This window comes from Mus caroli, unplaced genomic scaffold (genome assembly GCF_978045245.1).
Source record: "Mus caroli unplaced genomic scaffold, Mus_caroli_1 scaffold_2, whole genome shotgun sequence".
NCBI lineage: Eukaryota > Metazoa > Chordata > Mammalia > Rodentia > Muridae > Mus > Mus caroli.
This window is the reverse complement of record NW_028227257.1, coordinates 34,414,184-34,432,456: the sequence shown is the minus strand read 5'-3', so window position 1 is coordinate 34,432,456 and position 18,273 is coordinate 34,414,184. Positions and strand designations below refer to the sequence as shown.

Sequence of the window (18,273 nt, the reverse complement as noted above, 5' to 3'; positions counted from 1 at the left end):
TGATACGATGATACCTGGCTGGGACTACTTTTCAGAGTTTCTAGTGACTAGTATAATCTAACCTCTGAGTAGAATTTCCCTCTTACTCCACAGACAGTATGTGCTGTGTATTTGTTGGCATCAAAAACCAAAGTTCTCAGAAATGTAGACCAAACTGGAATGTTTTGGGATATAATACCTTGGAACATGTAAGAGATATTACCAGTATTTGCCCTCTGTAATGAAGCCATGGCAATACAATACATAAATTCATGTATAGCTAACATGTTAGAATGTATCATAAGCAAAGTATCATGGGTAAAGGGCAGAAGGTTGATGAGTATGGAGAATGCAGGATCTATTATTTCCTTACCTCAAGCGCTTTGGAGAACTGTCAGATTCTCTGGGTCAGTTTGAGAAACACCAACATAATTCCCAATCAGCTTGAGTTATAATTTTCTGTAAAAAATAGTTTTAAAAATTATTTTTAAATAACTTATATATATTGAAATAGTTTAGAGATTTCCTATATACCCTTGACTTATATTCCCCAAATATTGACATCTTAAACATTGTATCATGATCAAATTCATGAATTGACTTTGGGCTGATCTACAGACCATATCATTTCTCATCAGTTTCCCCATTGATCTACCTTTCTTTTTTTAATTATTAAAATGTCCTTATATTAAAGTAACATGTTTGAAGTAATGTGTATGTTAATTGATCTACCTTTCTATTCTAATCCAAGATTCCATAATGCACTTAAGTCAGTGTTACCAATTTCCTTTAATCCATGTCAGATCTTAGGTCTATGATTTTGTGACCTTGGCAGTTTTGAAGACCCATTTGGTGTTTGTTCTCTGGTTTCTGGTAGTTTGATGTTGGCTTTTTTAGTGGAATATATAACTTTAATTTTTTTCAACATCTATTTTTAATGATACTTCTTAAATACTTTAACCTCCCTTCTAGCCCACCGCCTACCAGAGGTAGTGGAAAAGAAAGGAAATAGGGGGATGTTTAGAAATGGTTCCAGTTGCATTGTCAGAAAATTAACAGCTCAATTCACAGGTCAGCAGTGGCAGGTCAATCCACTCACAAACACTTCGCGAATATACCAGCAGTCCAGTTTGGTAGCATCAGGAGAGCAAACAGGAATTATCAGTGGTGGTACTACCTAGCAGAGCCAGCCAGGCCTCAGTCTTGGCACAAATCAGCAAGAGGTGCCAGGGACAACAGGAAGTCTAGGAAAAGTTCTCAAGTGTACCTCTCTCAGCAAAGTGAAGATCGGTGAAGATGGGAGACCAAGAAGCATTTAGCTATGCAAGCAAGCAAACTCATCCTCCATCACGGTCCATAGAGTCCTATTTATAACCGCCAAACATCACATGTCCTCCATACATCTTGCCTAGGCACTTGAGTCTGTCTCAGCCATCACCACTCTGCCAATTGACCTGAGTCTATAGAAGTGGCAAGAAGCCTTGGCACACCACCAGAAGTTCTTTGGTGCATTTTTCTCTATGGAGTCCTGACAAATGGAGCTCAGCTACTCTATGTAAGGTGGACCAATACATGTATGTCATTGGCAAAGAATCCTTCATCATATGTCCTTTCATCTGCTTGCCTTAGCAGAACATTCTTTCCCTGTGTCTACTTCAGCAAAATGTTGCTTTAAATTTGACCCAGAAAAAATACCATCCAACATAACTGACTTTACCAGAGAACCCTTAAGTTTACAGTTCAGAAATATTATGTGGCATTATAAATTTTCAATGTTAGCATACCATGAATATGGGATTTGGATACATGTCCTTACATTTGTGATCTAGCCATATAGTTGTGTTCATGTGTTGTATAGAAGAACAACTTTTAATTGCTGAGCAGGGTTCAATTATGTATGTGTGTTGAAGTTTGCCTGTTCATTCATTCATTGGAAGACATCAAGGTTATAAAAACCTGCTATGAACATTCATGCACAGTATTGTCTACAGATGTTTTCCTGTCTTTGGCATAAATATTGGGAATGGAATGTATATGCTGAGTTTTTATGAGATGCTGGCAAACCTCCTCTTAACAATGTAACTGAACCTTTGTGTACTGAATTAGTAATATATGAGAACTCAAGCTAACCCCAGTTCTTACCAACACTTGACATGATTGTATGATTTGTGTTTGTTTGTTTACATGTTTATTTGTGGTTGTTTGTTTGTTTGTTTTACTATTAGGCAGCTCTCCTCCAGCTCACAATCCTGCTTGTGCTGCCTTGCCCAGTCTTGTTAGCCTTGCTGATGGTATTTGAGTCTCTAACAGTAGCTATGTGTGGGTCTTGTTTGCATTTCCCTGATGACTGGTGATGTTAGATGTGTCCTCGTAAGCTTCTTGCTCATCCATTTGTTCTCAAACAGGGAGTGTCTGATGACATGTTTGGCTCACTTTTCACTGTGTTGATTTCCTTTGGACTCACCACTGGTCTTCCTGGGTAGTGGCTCTAAGTATCATGAGATGCGTATTTCGTGAGTATTTTCTCCCACTCTATGGCCTTCCCTTTCATTTTCATAGGGTCTTCTGAAAAGTAAAGATTTTCATTTTATTTTATTGTTCCAGTTTGTGTGATGTGATTTGTTTTACCAATCATTTCTTTTTCCTTTTCTGGTGTTTCCTTTTTCCTCTGTTTAATAATCTAATAAGTCTTCATGTAATTCAAGGTCATAAATGTTTCCTTTGAGAATGACAATCTAGTAGCAAAAACTCCTAGCTTCTATCTCTTCTTTTTAATTTATCTCCCTGCTCACTTAATTCTAAATCAGAGAACCAACAATCTTCTCCTGCTAGATTAACTTAGAATCATTAATCTTTAACCAATAAAGAAATATTTATAATAACTCTGGAAACTTAAACTGGAAATTCTCTCCTGCAAAATGACTCTACTTGCTCCCGATCCTCTTTCATTTGAAAGCTCTAGACAAGGACTTAGATAAAGATAGTAGTGTGCTAGTAAATACATGCACACAAGCTCTCTCCTTAAATGCTAACTCTGTCATAAAAGCCCTAATTATTAGTGTTCATAAATTTCCAGGGTGTTAATACTGCATGCCAGTTTCAAGGTACCAATGTTATACTGTCTAACAAAACTCTTGAAAATTGGTGATTGGCTCTCATGAACATCAGCCTGCTGCAGCACACTACCACAGTTGTTTATTTGAACTAATCTCCATAAATCAAAATGGCAAAAGTAATGGAAAGAAGGCAAATCAAAAAGGAAGGGGAAGCCTAAAGGGGGAAGGTAAATCTCTGGCTTACTGTGAACAACTGGACTCGAGTCCACTGAGGACTCTGTGGGGCATATTGCACACCACAACCTGGGCCTTACCCAGAGGACAAGGAAGATTGGGCCACTGACTCCCTGACTCCTGCATCATTTTTTCAGATAATTGACCCTAGGTTGTTAAGACACGGGCACTTTCAGACTTCTGTAGGGATGAACTAAGGGACAGTCTAGAGTACTAGTAGAGGTTTCAGGCAGAAAGACAGAACCACATGTGAGGTGAAGAGTTATCCATTGTCTGAAATGGGCCAAGAGATATAGCCATTCCACACAGCACACAACTTTTCATTCCCTGGACTATCACCCATCTGTCACCCATTGTCACCCAAAAGCCACAGTCAAAGACATCAGTCCCTATCTATGCAAACTTGCTGAGAAAATGTAACCGAGAAAAGGTACCGTTGGTGTCCATTAAATAATACAGCAGAATCAAAGTTCCTAGTTGATCAGAACCTAGTAAGATCAATATACCCTCCAGTAGTCATGACAACCATTCTTCTTCTGTCAATTAGTAGACTGTTTCAAAGAAGGGAGATTCTTATTTCATGTTTTTAAAGTATCATTAGTATCAATAATAAAATATAATAAAATAATTTCCCACCAAAGCTCCTTGATTATCAAAATTTATGTAATAAGGGGATATGTTAGGGCAAGGAACATATTACAAACTGGTAGACTAGCATACTCGCATTCTTTCCTCCCTCACTGTAAGTGTCTTGAGCTGTGGTGGTGACTTGTGTCCCACTAACTTTGCTTACACATATGACCTAGTGTTTTGTGGTTATGTAGTTAGAGAAAATCTTATCATGACAAATAAGATGGTTTCTTCAATGCAATAGTCTAATCTTTCTTGGAGCAAAATAGAAATTGGCTACAGCCCTGTCTTCTCCTCTGGGAAAAGATCTCACAGATGTGGAGCAGATGGATCTAGACTTAGACACCATCTGTTTCTCACTGGCAATTAACATTGGATCCAGGATGGGTTGAATTTTACCATTGAGTTGGCCATCTCCATTGACCACTGGGGACCCCTCAATCATGTGTCTGGTGGAATGTGAAACTTGGGCTTGGGCTTCTTTGGATGGTTATCAATTCTTATGAGACAAAGGAGGAAAAGGAAACCAAACTTTTTGGCAAACCATCCATGTGTGGTTGCTTCTATGGAAGTAGCCACCTCACCCAGAGAACAATAAGCCTTTCTTTGTGAAGTCTTTCCTTGTGAGAAAAGGGGATATAAGAAAGACTATGAACACTTCTCCAAGTCCCTTCTAGGCTATGGGCCTAATATAATTCTCTAATATATCAATATATCTATATATAGATATATATAGATATCTATATATATAGATATATTAATATATCTAATATATCAATTAAGATGATAATGACCTTCCCTATCAACAATGTTGTCTAGCAGGTTTTGAATGCTTGCTGCATTCTAGATATTATGCTAAAAATTTTGCATATGTTATCTAGTTTCAAAATCACCATATAAGGCAAATGATATTATTCCCCTCATTTTTAAAGACAAGGAAAAAGTAAAAGCCTAGTAGGGTTAAATTACCTAGTATGGCACACCTGAAATATGACCCAGGCTTCTGCTTCCATCTTTGTAACTGGTATCCTGCTTCATGCCTGTGGCATCTTTGATGCTTCCCTTGACTTCCTTACACTGAGGAAGAGCACTAATCATGAAGCAAGTTCCCTCTATTCTGGCTTTGTGGAATATAAACAGGAACTTTAAAAACTCAAAACTACAACTCTCTTCCAGTCGGCATCATAGCCTTTCTAGCCTCAACATTCCTTTCTCTTGTACCCTTGTGTGCTCTACCTCTGATGACTTCCTGGGTTCCTATTTTCAACACTGATTCCTGCTTCCTCTAAACCCTGGGGAGAGTAACTGAAAGGCTGATTAAATGCTACTGTTCCACCTTGCAGTTGTGTCTCCTAATGCTGTCATCAACATCTACAAACTACAAGTCCATTCTTTTTTGTCATCATGAGAACACCTCAGAGTGCTTCTCTAACAACAAAGGGGGGGGGGGTTAAGTACAAAGGTTTAGGACCATTTTTCTCTTGAACCTTGATTGCTTCTTAAGGTCACACTAGCCAAACAGATTGCAAGGACTTAGTGAGAGCAGTAGTCATGCCCCAACTAACTGGTTTCCCTGGAATCTCCCTGAATTTTAATCTAGCTAACATCAACCAGAGAAGAAAAAGGAGTCCATGTGCCCAGCCAAGCTAATTGCCTGACAAAGAGAGGCTTTGAATCTCCTACTTAAAAGTCCATAGTAATTATCTGGCAATTATTCTAATGCATTGTCATTGAAGTGTGAAGTTGGAAGCTCTGTAAGAGAAAGTGTGGGTCTGGCTTAATTTGAAAGACTAGATGGTAAGCAACCAAGTGAAAGTAAGAGTTTACGCCCCACACAATCCAGGCCTGTTAACTTTTATTCATTTACACACACAGCTCGAGACTGAACCTCCTGCCCACATATCCAGTTTGCTAGTTCTTTGTACCCTCTCAAGAAGGATCCAGGTATATTCCCAGCTCGATCCAATGTAGGAGCTTTCAACACTATTGCCAGCACATCCATGGGACTGGGTTGAACATACTAAAAAGACACACAGTTAAGGAGATGGTTTTATCCTGAAAAGGTTCTTGTGGTTTTGAAATAACTGTCCAAACCTAAGTTCAGGGTGCCAGTCTGCTGGGGCATCTAGTCATCATCATATTGATGTCAATTAACTTGGGTTCTTGGGTTCCAAGTCTTTACTCTGAAAGACAGGATGGAAAGAGAGATTGGACATTTCACCTCGGATTCTTCTTGGCTTTTCAGGGTCTGGTAGAACCCTGGAAATGATGATAAAGGAACAAGCAAAAAAATTGTTTGGGTGTCCAAAACTTTGCAGTCGTAGAGAACTCTTACCTTGATTTAAACTGTGTGCAAGCACCAGGAAGCAAGTTGTTCCAGCGTGCTGAGTGTCAGAAAAGGAGTTTATAGCAGATCTTTAATCACAGAGAGTCCGGGAATCCTTTAGAAACAGAGAATACACTGTGTTCCCTTGGACTGCCTACAACAGATCTACCTTCTGCTTGTTAGAAATGCAGATTCCTGGGTCTAAGCCCAGGCTTCATAGATCAGACCCTCTAGAATCTGCCCACATTTCATATGTATTATATGGTGACTCTTATATACATGGGACAGTAATAAAGTTACCTATGACCTTTAATTCATGTATTAGAAGATCTATCATAGGTCTCCAACAACTTATTTTGGAAGGAGCATTGTTACAGGGGACAGCGTAAAGTCCACTTTCCAGGAGTGAGAAATGTTTGAGATGTCCACTGAAGACCCACATTCAGGTTTTGCTGTTACTACTGTGATTTTCTGTCTACACTCACGGAGGGAGAAAATGCGGAACTCCTTTGAGCAGTTAGGAAAGAACAGTTTAGCGGGAAGAGCAGAGTCTACAGCAGTGTGTTGTATATGCCAAAATAGGAGAGATCATTGTGATGTATTTAGAGTATTGACAAAAGTATAGCATGATTGTTATGCCAAGTATCCTGAGATGTATACATGATTACCCAACATGCACATGAATCAAAATACCATGTTGAGGCTTTGGATTTAGCTTAGAGTTAAAGCTAATCATCCCAGCAAAACACACACACACATACATCATATTTTACATTATCAATACAAATATGTTGATTAAGAAAAGAGATACAATTAAAAACAAAAAATTAATGAAACTTCCTTTGGAAGTTGGATGCTTATTGATCCAGCTTAGGGTTCCTATCTTAAGGGAGATCTCCACAGAGGGAATTTAAATTCAGGCAGGGGGACAGAAGCAGAAGTAGCCAGTCCTCTTCCTGGGATGCTCTATGGCCTGGTGATGGAGTATGTATACTCAGGAGGTTCACACCCTGGCTCTGTCTCCTGCTAGCTGTGTAGCCGGAGGCAAGTTCCTGACTGAGGATGTTCAGTATTCCTTCCTACACATTGTAAAAGAGTATGGCTGACACACACAACATAATGAACAAACCCTTGTCACCATCTGCAGCAGCCCAGGTTTACCCACCTGTTCCCAGACGTCCCTTCAGCAGATGTCCAGCAGGGGCAGTAGGAGAACTGGATGCCTTCCACTTCTCACACACAAGAGCCAGGTCAGGGCTTAGGCAGCACCAAGTCACGTGGAGTAAGATAAGCAAAGAGAGAAGACAGAAGGAAGCCAAAGAATGGAGGCATTTAGCAGGGTCTTCCTCTACTAAACTTTCTCCCCAAAGATAGCAAAGTCTCCAGGCTCCACAACAAATGGCTTCTGGTGCTGTGAATGTGAACAGCCTCAACCACAACTGAGCAGCTTCTTGGCTGTTTTCTTGTTTATTCAATTCACTCATTCATCCTTGGGCTGGAGATTTAAACCAGAGCCTCGTGCATGCCAAGAAAGTTGTCTACCCTTAAGATGTCCTAGGAGACCTCTAGGATGTCTAGGCATACTGAATTTTTTTTTTCAAAACAAACTTATCATAGAATTTGTGTTAATGGAGGAAGTGTCAATATATATAATTCTTTCCATTAGAATCTAAGCCCAACTTTATTTACCTTACAGGTCTTTTACTTAAATATTTTGGTTTCCAATGTAATGTTTTCATGGAAGTTCTGTATGAGCAGATGTGTGTGTCTCTGTGTCTGTATGGGGTTTTTTTATGCTTCTTCCTTAGGTCTCTTTTTGTTTTGTTTAGTACAATTTTGGTTTGTTTGTTTGTTTGCTTGCTTGCTTGCTTGCTTGCTTGCTTGCTTGCTTGCTTGCTTGTTTTCAAATGAGAAAGAGGAAAGGGGTGTGGATTTCTGTGGGTAGACAGGTGGGGAGAATATGGAAGAAACTAGGAGATGGGAAACTGAGATCAGATATGAAAAAATCTATTTCCAATAAAAATTGAAATTACAAAAAAAAAAATCCAAGGCCCTGAAATGTCCCTAAAGACCTTCCTAATACCAGCTGACTAATGATGACAGGTGACATTCAGACGAGCTCTCTAGACTTGACAAGGGCCATTGTTTCTGAAGTTGTCCATCCTGATTTCACTTTGGCTCATATTCCTCCCACATTCTCCTTTACCTCACTTCCCTTTTGCTTTAATTTGGGCTGTTCAGAAACAACCTTGTGACAAAGAGTTGAATATAAATGGTTATTGTGGTAGAAGCTGATGTTACTAGGGACTAGAAAGTGAAGCATGGAAAAGAAGGGTATTGAAAAGTGGTCCATGAACAGGCACACAACCCTCTGGGCATGGGACACTCTATATAGCTGTGAACTGGCCATCTAGTCACCTTTCTTTGAACCAAAGGAGCTAGGTGCTGATATACCAGCCCCCACAAGTTATTGCTTGAGAGCTCCACAAAGGGTTTATTACTGAGCATTTTTTCCACAACTGAAGCAGATTTTGATTTTGAAAAATTAGTAGTGTTTTAAATTTTGCTTGAATAATACAGTAAGATGTAGAAAGAACACCAGATAAGTTCCTCATCCCTGCAAACCCTTTCCCTAGCCATCTTATTTGAAACTTGTATCTGTGCTATAAGACTTAATCTGTCACTCTGTGGCCACTGGCGTCCCTCAGTTATGAGTAGACACAGGATCAGTTCTACTGTAGCTTCATGGCATCAGGAAACACAAAGCTTGTTATGAGAAAATGATTTATCTATTTTGTATATGTATGCCTATATTATATGTATATACATGGGCATATGGGTATGTGCACATATGTATGGAGATATAGAAGGCAAGGTCACTGAAGCCAAGCTCACTGATTCCGCTAAGATGGTCTGGTGGTCTGTGAAGCTCCAGGAATCTACCTGTCTCCACACCCCCCATTGCCCAACCCCAATGCTGGGATTATAGACATGCATTGCTATGACCAACCTCTATGTACTTGCTAGGGATCTGAACCCAGGTCCTTGTGTTTACACAGTAGGGTACTTGACTGACTTAGACATCTCCCTAAACCTAAGAAAATACTTTTAAACACAATCCTTTTGTTTTTCAAGCCCAATCCTATGAACATTTAAAATGTTCTAAGAGATGGGAAAAGATCTACATTTTTATTAGTGAACCGCAGTTCCTGGGAGGTTTAGATCCATAGACCATCCCTATGAAGGGTTCCCCAGCTCTCCATTCATGGAATCGAAAGACAGAGACAGGAGGGAAGATGATGTAGTAAAAGGAAATTATCTGTGAAATCTGCTGACTGTAGACGCCACATAAAACAGCAGGGTGAGAGTCACGCTGCTCAAATACATTTTCCCTACGATTCGGAAACATTTATGGATATCAACATTTCAGCTACAGCCTGTTCACCTCCATTAAGTCACAATCCACAAATATCTCTGGTTATAGTGGGCTTTTTTTTTTTTAAGTTTAACCACTGTAGCCAAGTTCTTCAGTTATTTTTGTTGTTGTTGTTTCTGCTGCCGGGTGTGTGTGTGTGTGTGTGTGTGTGTTTGTACGCATGTGCACACACAAGGGTGTGGATGTCGATGTGTTTGTGAGTGAGTGTATGAACATGGATGTGTTCACAAGTGCATGCAGGTACACACACAGAGGAGGATGTCTGGTGGTCTACTCTATCACTCTCTATCTTATTCCCTTAACTGAATTTCTCAGTGATCATGCAGCCAAGCCAGAAGTCAGCAAGCTTCACCCCCACAGCCCCATCCCCTCCTCCACTCTCACAATATGACTTCCATGCCTTGCCTGACTTTTTATGTGAAATCTGTGCTATAAACCTAGTCCCTCATGATTGTTTAACAAATGCAGTGAGCAGTCTCTTTAGCCTCCAGTTCTGTTTCTATGAGTCCCAATCAACTTTGAAACCATCTAATGAGACAGTACTTATCCTTAAGTTTCAACTCAAGAGCCACCTCTCCTATGAGGCCTTCTCTAGTCTCCTTTACTTCCCCTGCTCAACAGAACATCTACCACTATATACACTAGAGAGAAACATGGGTCCAGGGTAGAAACCTCAACTAATGGAGACTAAAACAAAAGGGATTCCATCTCTCACATAATAAGAACAAAGGGATAGGGTTTTAGGCAACAAGTACAGTGAAAACTGGTGTTCTTGGGTCTCTGCTACCCTTACCATGTTGGAATCTACCATTGTATTTGTTACCTCAGAGTTATACAATAGCTTCTGCCATTCCATGTTTCTCTCTAGTGTATATAGTGGTAGATGTTCTGTTGAGCAGGGGAAGTAAAGGAGACTAGAGAAGGCCTCATAGGAGAGGTGGCTCTTGAGATAAAACTTAAAGATAAGTACTGTCTCATTAGATGGTTCCAAAGTTGACTGGGACTCATAAAAAAACAGAACTGGAGGCTTAAGAGGTCCAATTAAACTTCAAAGCAAGAAGAAAAGGTGACTTAAATTGCATCTGTGTCTTATTCACATTGACCAAAACAGTGTCGTACAGCCATAGCTAGTTCTAGGGACACTAGAAAAGATAAAGGCATTATTCAGCACAACATTAGGATTATATTTGCGAGATTAACAAAATGAATGATCTGTGGTTAGACAGCCACCAGTGTCAGCCATGTTATAGAACTCAATCCTATGATCTCAGGAAGCCACTGTCTTCAGCTCTCCAAACTAGACCTCAATCATTCTTATTTGTCAAATGACAGTGACTCATTAAATCTTAGAGCTTCTACCTACCAGGTCATCTAGCTTTGAGTTGGTGCCTTGATGCAATACTATTAAATTAGTGAACAAAGAACGCTTTAAAGACTAAAGTTTGGGAACTAAACCATCAACCAGAGTGCACATGAAGGGACCCATGGCTCCAGCCACATATATAGCAGAGGATGGCCTTGTCAGACATCAATGGGAGGAGAGACGTTGGTCCTGGGAAGGCTTGATGCCCTAGTGTAGGGGAATGCCAGGGTGGGGAAACAGGAGTGGGTAAGTGGGTGGGTGAGCACCATCATAGAAGCAGGGGTAAGGAGGATGGGATAGGGGACTTCTGGAGGGGAAGCCAGGAAAAGGGATAACATTTGAAATGTAAACAAATAAAATACCCAATAAAATTCAATAGAAAAAAAATAATAATTTTTTAAAAACTAAAGTTTGACATTCTTGGCACAAATTCACTTCTTAGTGGTCTCTGAGTAGTATATTCTTTTAGCATATGAAATGTACATCAGTGGAAACAAACGGTGTGGTCCTCCCTGTCCTTGGAAGTTCTTCTGTGTCATTTTGTCACTTAAGAAGTTTGAAAGTCTGCCTTCTGGGTAATCAGTCACTGTGACTATCTTTGTTACCTTTTCTGTGTCTCAATTGCCACATACAAAACCAGTCACTTGACTCAAATGTCCTTGGGTTTCCTTGATTTGTTGAACTTGGGTTGGGCTTGGCCAGTTGCAGCTGCTCTATACTGGAGAGTTATCATTTTGTCTCCTGATCTCTGACAGGCTTGGCAAGAATTAGTAGAGTGAAAGGCGCTGCTGCCTGTGTCTTTTCCTCCAGCGGGCTGGCTTGGCCATGTCCCAAGAGCATGGCCACTGTTGCAACAGTAAGAATGGATTGTGAGCATTGTCCCTTCCCCCAGGCACCTTTGCCCATTTTTTCCCCCACATGCTCCCAAAACAATATGGTAGGCCACCTGCATGGACACTGATTAGTCCCACACTGGAGGCTTCATAAAGTGAGAAGAGTCAGTTGAATTTACACAGTGAGAGTCAATGTGCCCCTTCACCTTTCTGGGTATCCTCCCACGTTACAGAAATCTTCTGCTAGATATCAGCAATGATACTGGCTAGGCGGGGATTGTCCAGGTCACAGAAATCACTCTGTGCCAGCCTAGCCTGGAACATGGAAGATATAAATACTTGGTGGATGTCGCTGCCATTCAGGAAAAGGGAGTCTGGATTCATAAGCAAAACCCATTCATATTCCCGACTATGAACAAACAATGCTATGTGCATGTTCCTACTCTGACAGCTCCCCTAAGCTCCAAAGAAGAGAAGAACCCCGTGATCTTCAGATTTAAGCCAAAGCTCCAGAGATGATCTGCCCCTTCTCTCGGTATGCCCATCATCTCCACCCCAGGCCTCACATTGGCTTGTTCAGAGTTCATATCTGTCTTGTATTTTACAGAAAACCTTTAAAAGAAAAGGCATGAAAGAGTATCATCAACCCTGACAGGTGGCCCTAAAGTAGATGGCTGGGACTCATGTTCCTCTCTCCCCAAGGTTGGAAGAGACAGAAAAGCAGAAGGCAAGCTTTAAATCAGAGGTACCACCAATGAGACCAGACCTGTGTAGAGGGAGCTGGGCTCAGAGAAGGGTGGAGAAGGACCTGAAGTTCAATCTAAGCCTTGCCATTTGCTTGTCATATCTCCCTGCATTGTCTGAGAAATGAACTCAAGGACTGCTTGCCTCCTACAAGTACCAGAAGAACTAAGAGAGACAGTTCTGTAAAGGACCTGGGGTAGGATCTCAAACAGGGGCAAATGTTACTATTCTCCTCTTCAATGATATGCTCTATCCTTTGGAAATGTAGGACAGTACAAATGAATCCAAAAGTGCCTTAGTCTTCTGCAAAGATTCCTGCCAGCTGTATGAAAAGCCCTATAGATATTCCACCTCCTGTAAGAGTCTTGCACCATCTGCACTCTGAGCCTTTTTTTTTTGGGGGGGGGGTCCTTTGTTCTCTTAGGACACTTTATTTTCTTGGTGGGAACCTGCTTTTCCATGAGTCTCATGGGAGAGATCTACAGAGGATTGTAGCCATAGAAGCAGCCTCTTCTTCACTCCTGCTCCGCAGGTGCCTTAAAGTGCCCTACAGAAGGCAAGGAGCCTCCACATATCTCACAGGCTTCATAGCATCCCCTGATGTACTTTGTTATAGGATGTCTGATTGACAGTGTCTATGCCCACCTCGCCTCCCCTGTCTCATGAACCAAAGTCAGTATGGTTTCCACAGTAGGTTTCCACCCTAGAAAGCACAGAGAGCTTGGCAGATCTGTTCATTTCTTATCCCAGCTCTGTGTTAGAGTATTGGATAGAGGTTCTGGGCATGCAATAAGATCAATACTTAATATGGGGACATGCTCTTACTGAGAGGGTGCGTGAAGTTCCAAGCAATGCCAGCTGCTCCAATGAGCTGCCTGTGTCAGTGATGGACAGCTTATTTAGGTCTTGGTTAATCCACAGATGTGTTGCTCTGTATTTCAATTACTTAATTTGGATGTCCTTTCAAGGATAATGTTAAAACCTGCATGTCATTGGATCAGCCAAGTTACACAGCAAAAGAGGGTTTGAGTCTATTACAGTTTGGGGAGGTATTTCTGGCTGATCCACAGAGCTGTATAATACAGCATTAATTTTTTTTATTTGACATATTCAAAACTGCTATGGGCAAATGATTTTGTGTATAGATTGTATCAAGCAATAAAAAAATTATTTTAGAGCCTTTTCTGGGTGCTACCTTCCTGGCTTCTCAGAGGTCAGCCAAGTATAAAAAAAAATCACCTCTAAAATTTTCTACTACCAATATAAATCACACATGACATGCAAATTTAGGGTTAAAGGGGAAAAGATGGCTTATGATTATAAGATAGGCAGATTCATTCCGGTTAAGAAATATGGCTATTAATTTGACAGCATGACAAACTCATATGCAAATGTTCTTATGTGTGTGAGTCAGTCCACACACACACAAACAAAATAACAAAGGAGAGACTGAATGTTTTTTTGAGTTCCTTCTTTTTATTAATGCATACACAGCTACTTGTCTTCTGGTTTGTTGAAGCAGAAAGTCAGACAACACTTGCCACAGCAGTGCCTGTCAAAGTGGCTTCCCGTGAAAACTCCAGCACCACATTCATCAGAAGGCCACTCTCGACGAAGTCGGCTAATTTTGCCATTTTCATCCACCTTACAGTATTTCAGCACAGCCAACTTAACCTTCTTCCTCTTATGCTTGTTCTTCTTGGGAGTGGTGTAAGACTCCTTCTTCCTTTTCTTAGCACCACCCTGAAGTCTCAATACCAGATGAAAGGTGGACTCCTTTTGAATGTTGTAGTCAGACAAAGTCCGGCTATCTTCCAGCTGCTTACCAGCAAAGATCAGCCTCTGCTGATCAGGAGGAATTCCTTCCTTATCCTGGGTCTTGGCCTTTACATTTTCTATAGTGTCTGAGGGTTCAACCTCAAGCGTGATGGTTTTCCCCGTAAGGGTCTTCACAAAAATCTGCATTGTGGCAGTGGCTCCACCCACGATGGTGGATCAGAAAAGAGAGAGACTAATTTTTAATGTGTTCATAGAATAGTGTAGTGCAGATATATTTTCTTATCACTAAATACCTATCCACACCAGCTTCTTGACAGCATTGCAAGCAATGATGAGTCACAGCTGATCTAACGATCCCCTGTGGTGTACTTTGGTAGGTTTTGGTAATTTAGCATAGTCTGCAGTTTGGGACACTTCCTCTTTGTGCTTTTGTGTCACATTTCCACAAAATGGAGTATTACATTGTACTTGAGACTCTCCCTGTCCTGTGGGAGAGAAGGACCACATACACATGGAAAAAAGTCAAGTGCATACAAGGGAAGCCAGGGGATGAAATTAGTGCACTGGCCAAGAGTCAAAAGCCTGAGATCATTCCCAGCTAGGACTGTAGCACAGACCTCAGGAAAGAAAGCTGAAAGCAACAGAAACTCCACTAACAGGCTAAGTGCAAAAAGCAGAGTGTTGGCTCAGGAAACTGGAATGTTCACTGAGCTGAGAGCAGTGTTCACATGATGTTGGTGTGTGCACGTGTGTATGGGTGTGTGTGGGTGTGTGTGTGCACGGGTGTGCATATGTACCTGTTGTTCCTGTTGGTTCAGCTTCTTAATGTGGTAACACCATTATCAGGCTCTCTATATATAACTGCTATCTCTGGTAGCTACAGGCTTGAGGGGTATTTATATTCTGTAAATCACTGCGTGGCCTTCCTACCCACTGATCACTTTGTGACAAGAAATGGCATGTTCTGGTTTCTGGCCTGGGTCTTATGCTGTGCCCTGTGTGACTGGGGGCCCATGCTGTGAAATAGTAATCAGTGAGAAAACGTGATAAAAGGCAGTAATAAATATACTAGTGGGAATTCTGGAGATTGAGCCAGTACTGGAAAACACTTTAGGTTACAAATACTAGAATATTCCAAATCAAACTGCCCCAGCGATGCTGCTGGTATACTCTGGAGTCCAGAGGTATTGTGGGTTCTAATACTGTATGATCTGTGGCTCCATAATGACACTCTAAGACTAAGGATCCCACACTTCTCCACAGCTAGCAACAGAGGGTGAGAAACATCTCTCTTTGAAAAGTTGGTAACTCTTTCCTTTTATCTGATTGAGTGGGTCTAAGTCATGTGCCTCCCTCTGAACCAATAGCCGTCTCCACTAGGAATACTACACACCTATTGTAATCCATATGTAATCCTGGAGAAAAGGTAAGACACCATCTACCCAAGGCACTGTGAATATGGGAAGGTGCTGGGGTCCCCTGAAGAAGTGAGAGGTGTGTGATGGGTGGTCACTCAACACTGGAGCCAAAAAAAAAAAAAAGAGGTCAATCTTTGAGATGATACCTCAAATAAAGGAAAGGATGATCTCTGACTAGAAGGTGAAATTCTAGGAATGCCCTAGTGATAGCTGCCCCTGATGTGGAAGCACATTTGCACAGGCTATCTTGCAGGAACCAGATAGTAAGCTCAGCTACTGGTACTTTCAGGCCAGCCATGGGATGGAGGATGTAACAGTAATTACAAGAGGAAGCTCATGTCTTCATGAAATTCTGGTGATGGAAACTGACAACAGGCTGATGGAGTTAACCTATAACCTAACCCCCCCCCCAAAAAAAAAGGCAAGATGAGGGGATACAGAGGGAAAGGTGGTCAGGGAGTCAGGCTGGCATTTGCAAAGCATGGTGGAGTGAAACAATGGTATATCAGAGAAGATATATTCTTCAGCAGCTCTGGGTAGAAGAAATGAGTGCAAATGCCCTGAGGCAGGTGTCCATGGTCCTCTTGGCATCTCAGAAGGGGGACAAGAGACAATTTGGAGGTAGTGAGGTAAAAGGAGAAGCTAAAGCAAGACTACAGCTCTTTCAGGAATTGCAAAGACTTTGTCCTTACTCTGAATAAGAAGCTAAGTTTATGATAAGAGATGAATTGAAGAAAAAGATGATCAAACCCTTTGCCCTCGGCTCTCCCTGACTCTTAATGCTTTCTCCTCTGCTCTCTTCCAGGCCATGTACATGTTCTATGCGCTGGCCATTGTGTGCGATGACTTCTTCGTCCCATCCTTGGAAAAGATCTGTGAGGTATGTGCAGGTATATTCCCAGTGTGCCTGAGAGAGGCCTGGGATGGGGACTCTGGTCTGGCATGTTCTAGTCCCATCTCCAAGGTCCTGGAGAGTCAAAGATATTAAGGACCTGAGTGCCTGAGAAAGGACAGTATTGACTCAGTCAGTCTGCTTAACACTTCAGAGGGTGGTGGATGGCTAGGAATTAACCCACCTCACCAGCTCTCCCGACTGCATCCATCATTACTGCTAGTGCTAGTCTTCTCTGCATATCCATGGGAATAGTTCCAGACTGTCCACATAGTTTGTGGACACTCTAGCATGTGAAGTGCATGGAGAAAGGGGCAGTATTTGCAAACAACCACATAAATCCTGTGGAGACAGATGCTATACTCTGTTGCTTAGGGAATAATGACAAGACCAAAGCTGTGTGTTCCTTGTAGGTAAATAGTTTTTCAAATAACCCTGGTTCCCTGTGTGTTAAACCCACAGTCAGCACCCCAGGCCTGGAGTATCATCTCTATGTTGGGCTCTATCCCCCTCCCGCTTTTCAGTTCTGCTGCTTCTTGTTCCGTATCGTTCCTTCTACTTCTCTTTCCATCATTTCTTCCCTCTCTGTTCATACTCTGGGTGGATGCCTGGCAGGCTCTGGGGCAAGAGAGCTGGGCACAGAGTATTTGTTGTGAATTTTGTACCCATTATCATAGATAATGCCAGGGTGAACAGCAAGTTTAAAAACAAATATTCAGGGGTCGGCAGGATGGATCAAGCACTGGCTGCCAAGTCTGATGGCCTGAGTTCAACCCTCAGGTCTCATAAGGTGGAAGAAGAAAACAGACTCCAACAAGCTGTCTTCTGATCTCCACATGTGTACCCTAGTACCTTCACTAAATGTTCACACACACACACACACACACACACACACACACACACACACACACACACACACACTGAATAAATGAACCTAAAAAGGTTTCTTTAATGCTCACCCTAACAAGAAAGCTCTCATTCCTCTTCACTTTCATCCCACTGTTCTGAGATCTAGTTTTCTTATGTGCAAGCTTTGCATTTTCTTTGATCTACTGTTTGTAATTCATTATCCGAGTTTCCAGGAAGTCCAGTATCCATCAAGCTTTGTGGCCCCATCTTGCTCTACCCACAGTACCTGATTCACTAGGTTCCAACCACCACCAGAGGATGTGGCCAGAATCTATCTATCTAATCAGGTCCCAGGGGATGCTGAGGATGCTGGTCTGCAAACCTCACGTGGAAGATTATTAACCTAAGCTGTTTCTTCCAAGCCTTGGACTTTGTTCATTTTGTACTTAGGGATAAGCAGTCATTGCACACTGATCCTAGAAAGGTCACGGAAGTGTGTTCCTCTTTGCAGTGACAGTAGATTAAAGAAAGTAAAATGGCACCCGAAATGCACTGTACTCTAGTGGGGACACGAGTGCAGTGATCCAGCCTGGGAATAGGCTCACCTTGTGTCAAAGGCAAGAAAACATTCAGTCCTTAGTGGGGGCACTTGCGCTCCTTCAGTATTCATGGCAGGTGGTTTCCAAGTCCTCAGATGGTCAACTCCCTTCTTACTGGAGTAGTGGAGGACTGTC

At 41.7% G+C, this 18,273-nt stretch overlaps 1 protein-coding gene and 1 pseudogene across 1 annotated transcript in view; one reads left to right on the top strand and one right to left on the bottom strand.

Annotated features, from left to right (window-relative positions):
* Positions 1-18,273, top strand: part of Slc24a3 (solute carrier family 24 member 3) — a 476,343-nt gene that overhangs the window by 321,749 nt on the left and 136,321 nt on the right. Inside the window, exon 4 of the mRNA XM_085833625.1 lies at positions 16,604-16,678. Within this exon, the coding sequence (XP_085689751.1) occupies positions 16,604-16,678 (75 nt within the window). The remainder of the gene's footprint in view (positions 1-16,603; positions 16,679-18,273) is intronic.
* LOC110311304 (ubiquitin-ribosomal protein eS31 fusion protein pseudogene) lies at positions 14,096-14,566 on the bottom strand (annotated as a pseudogene).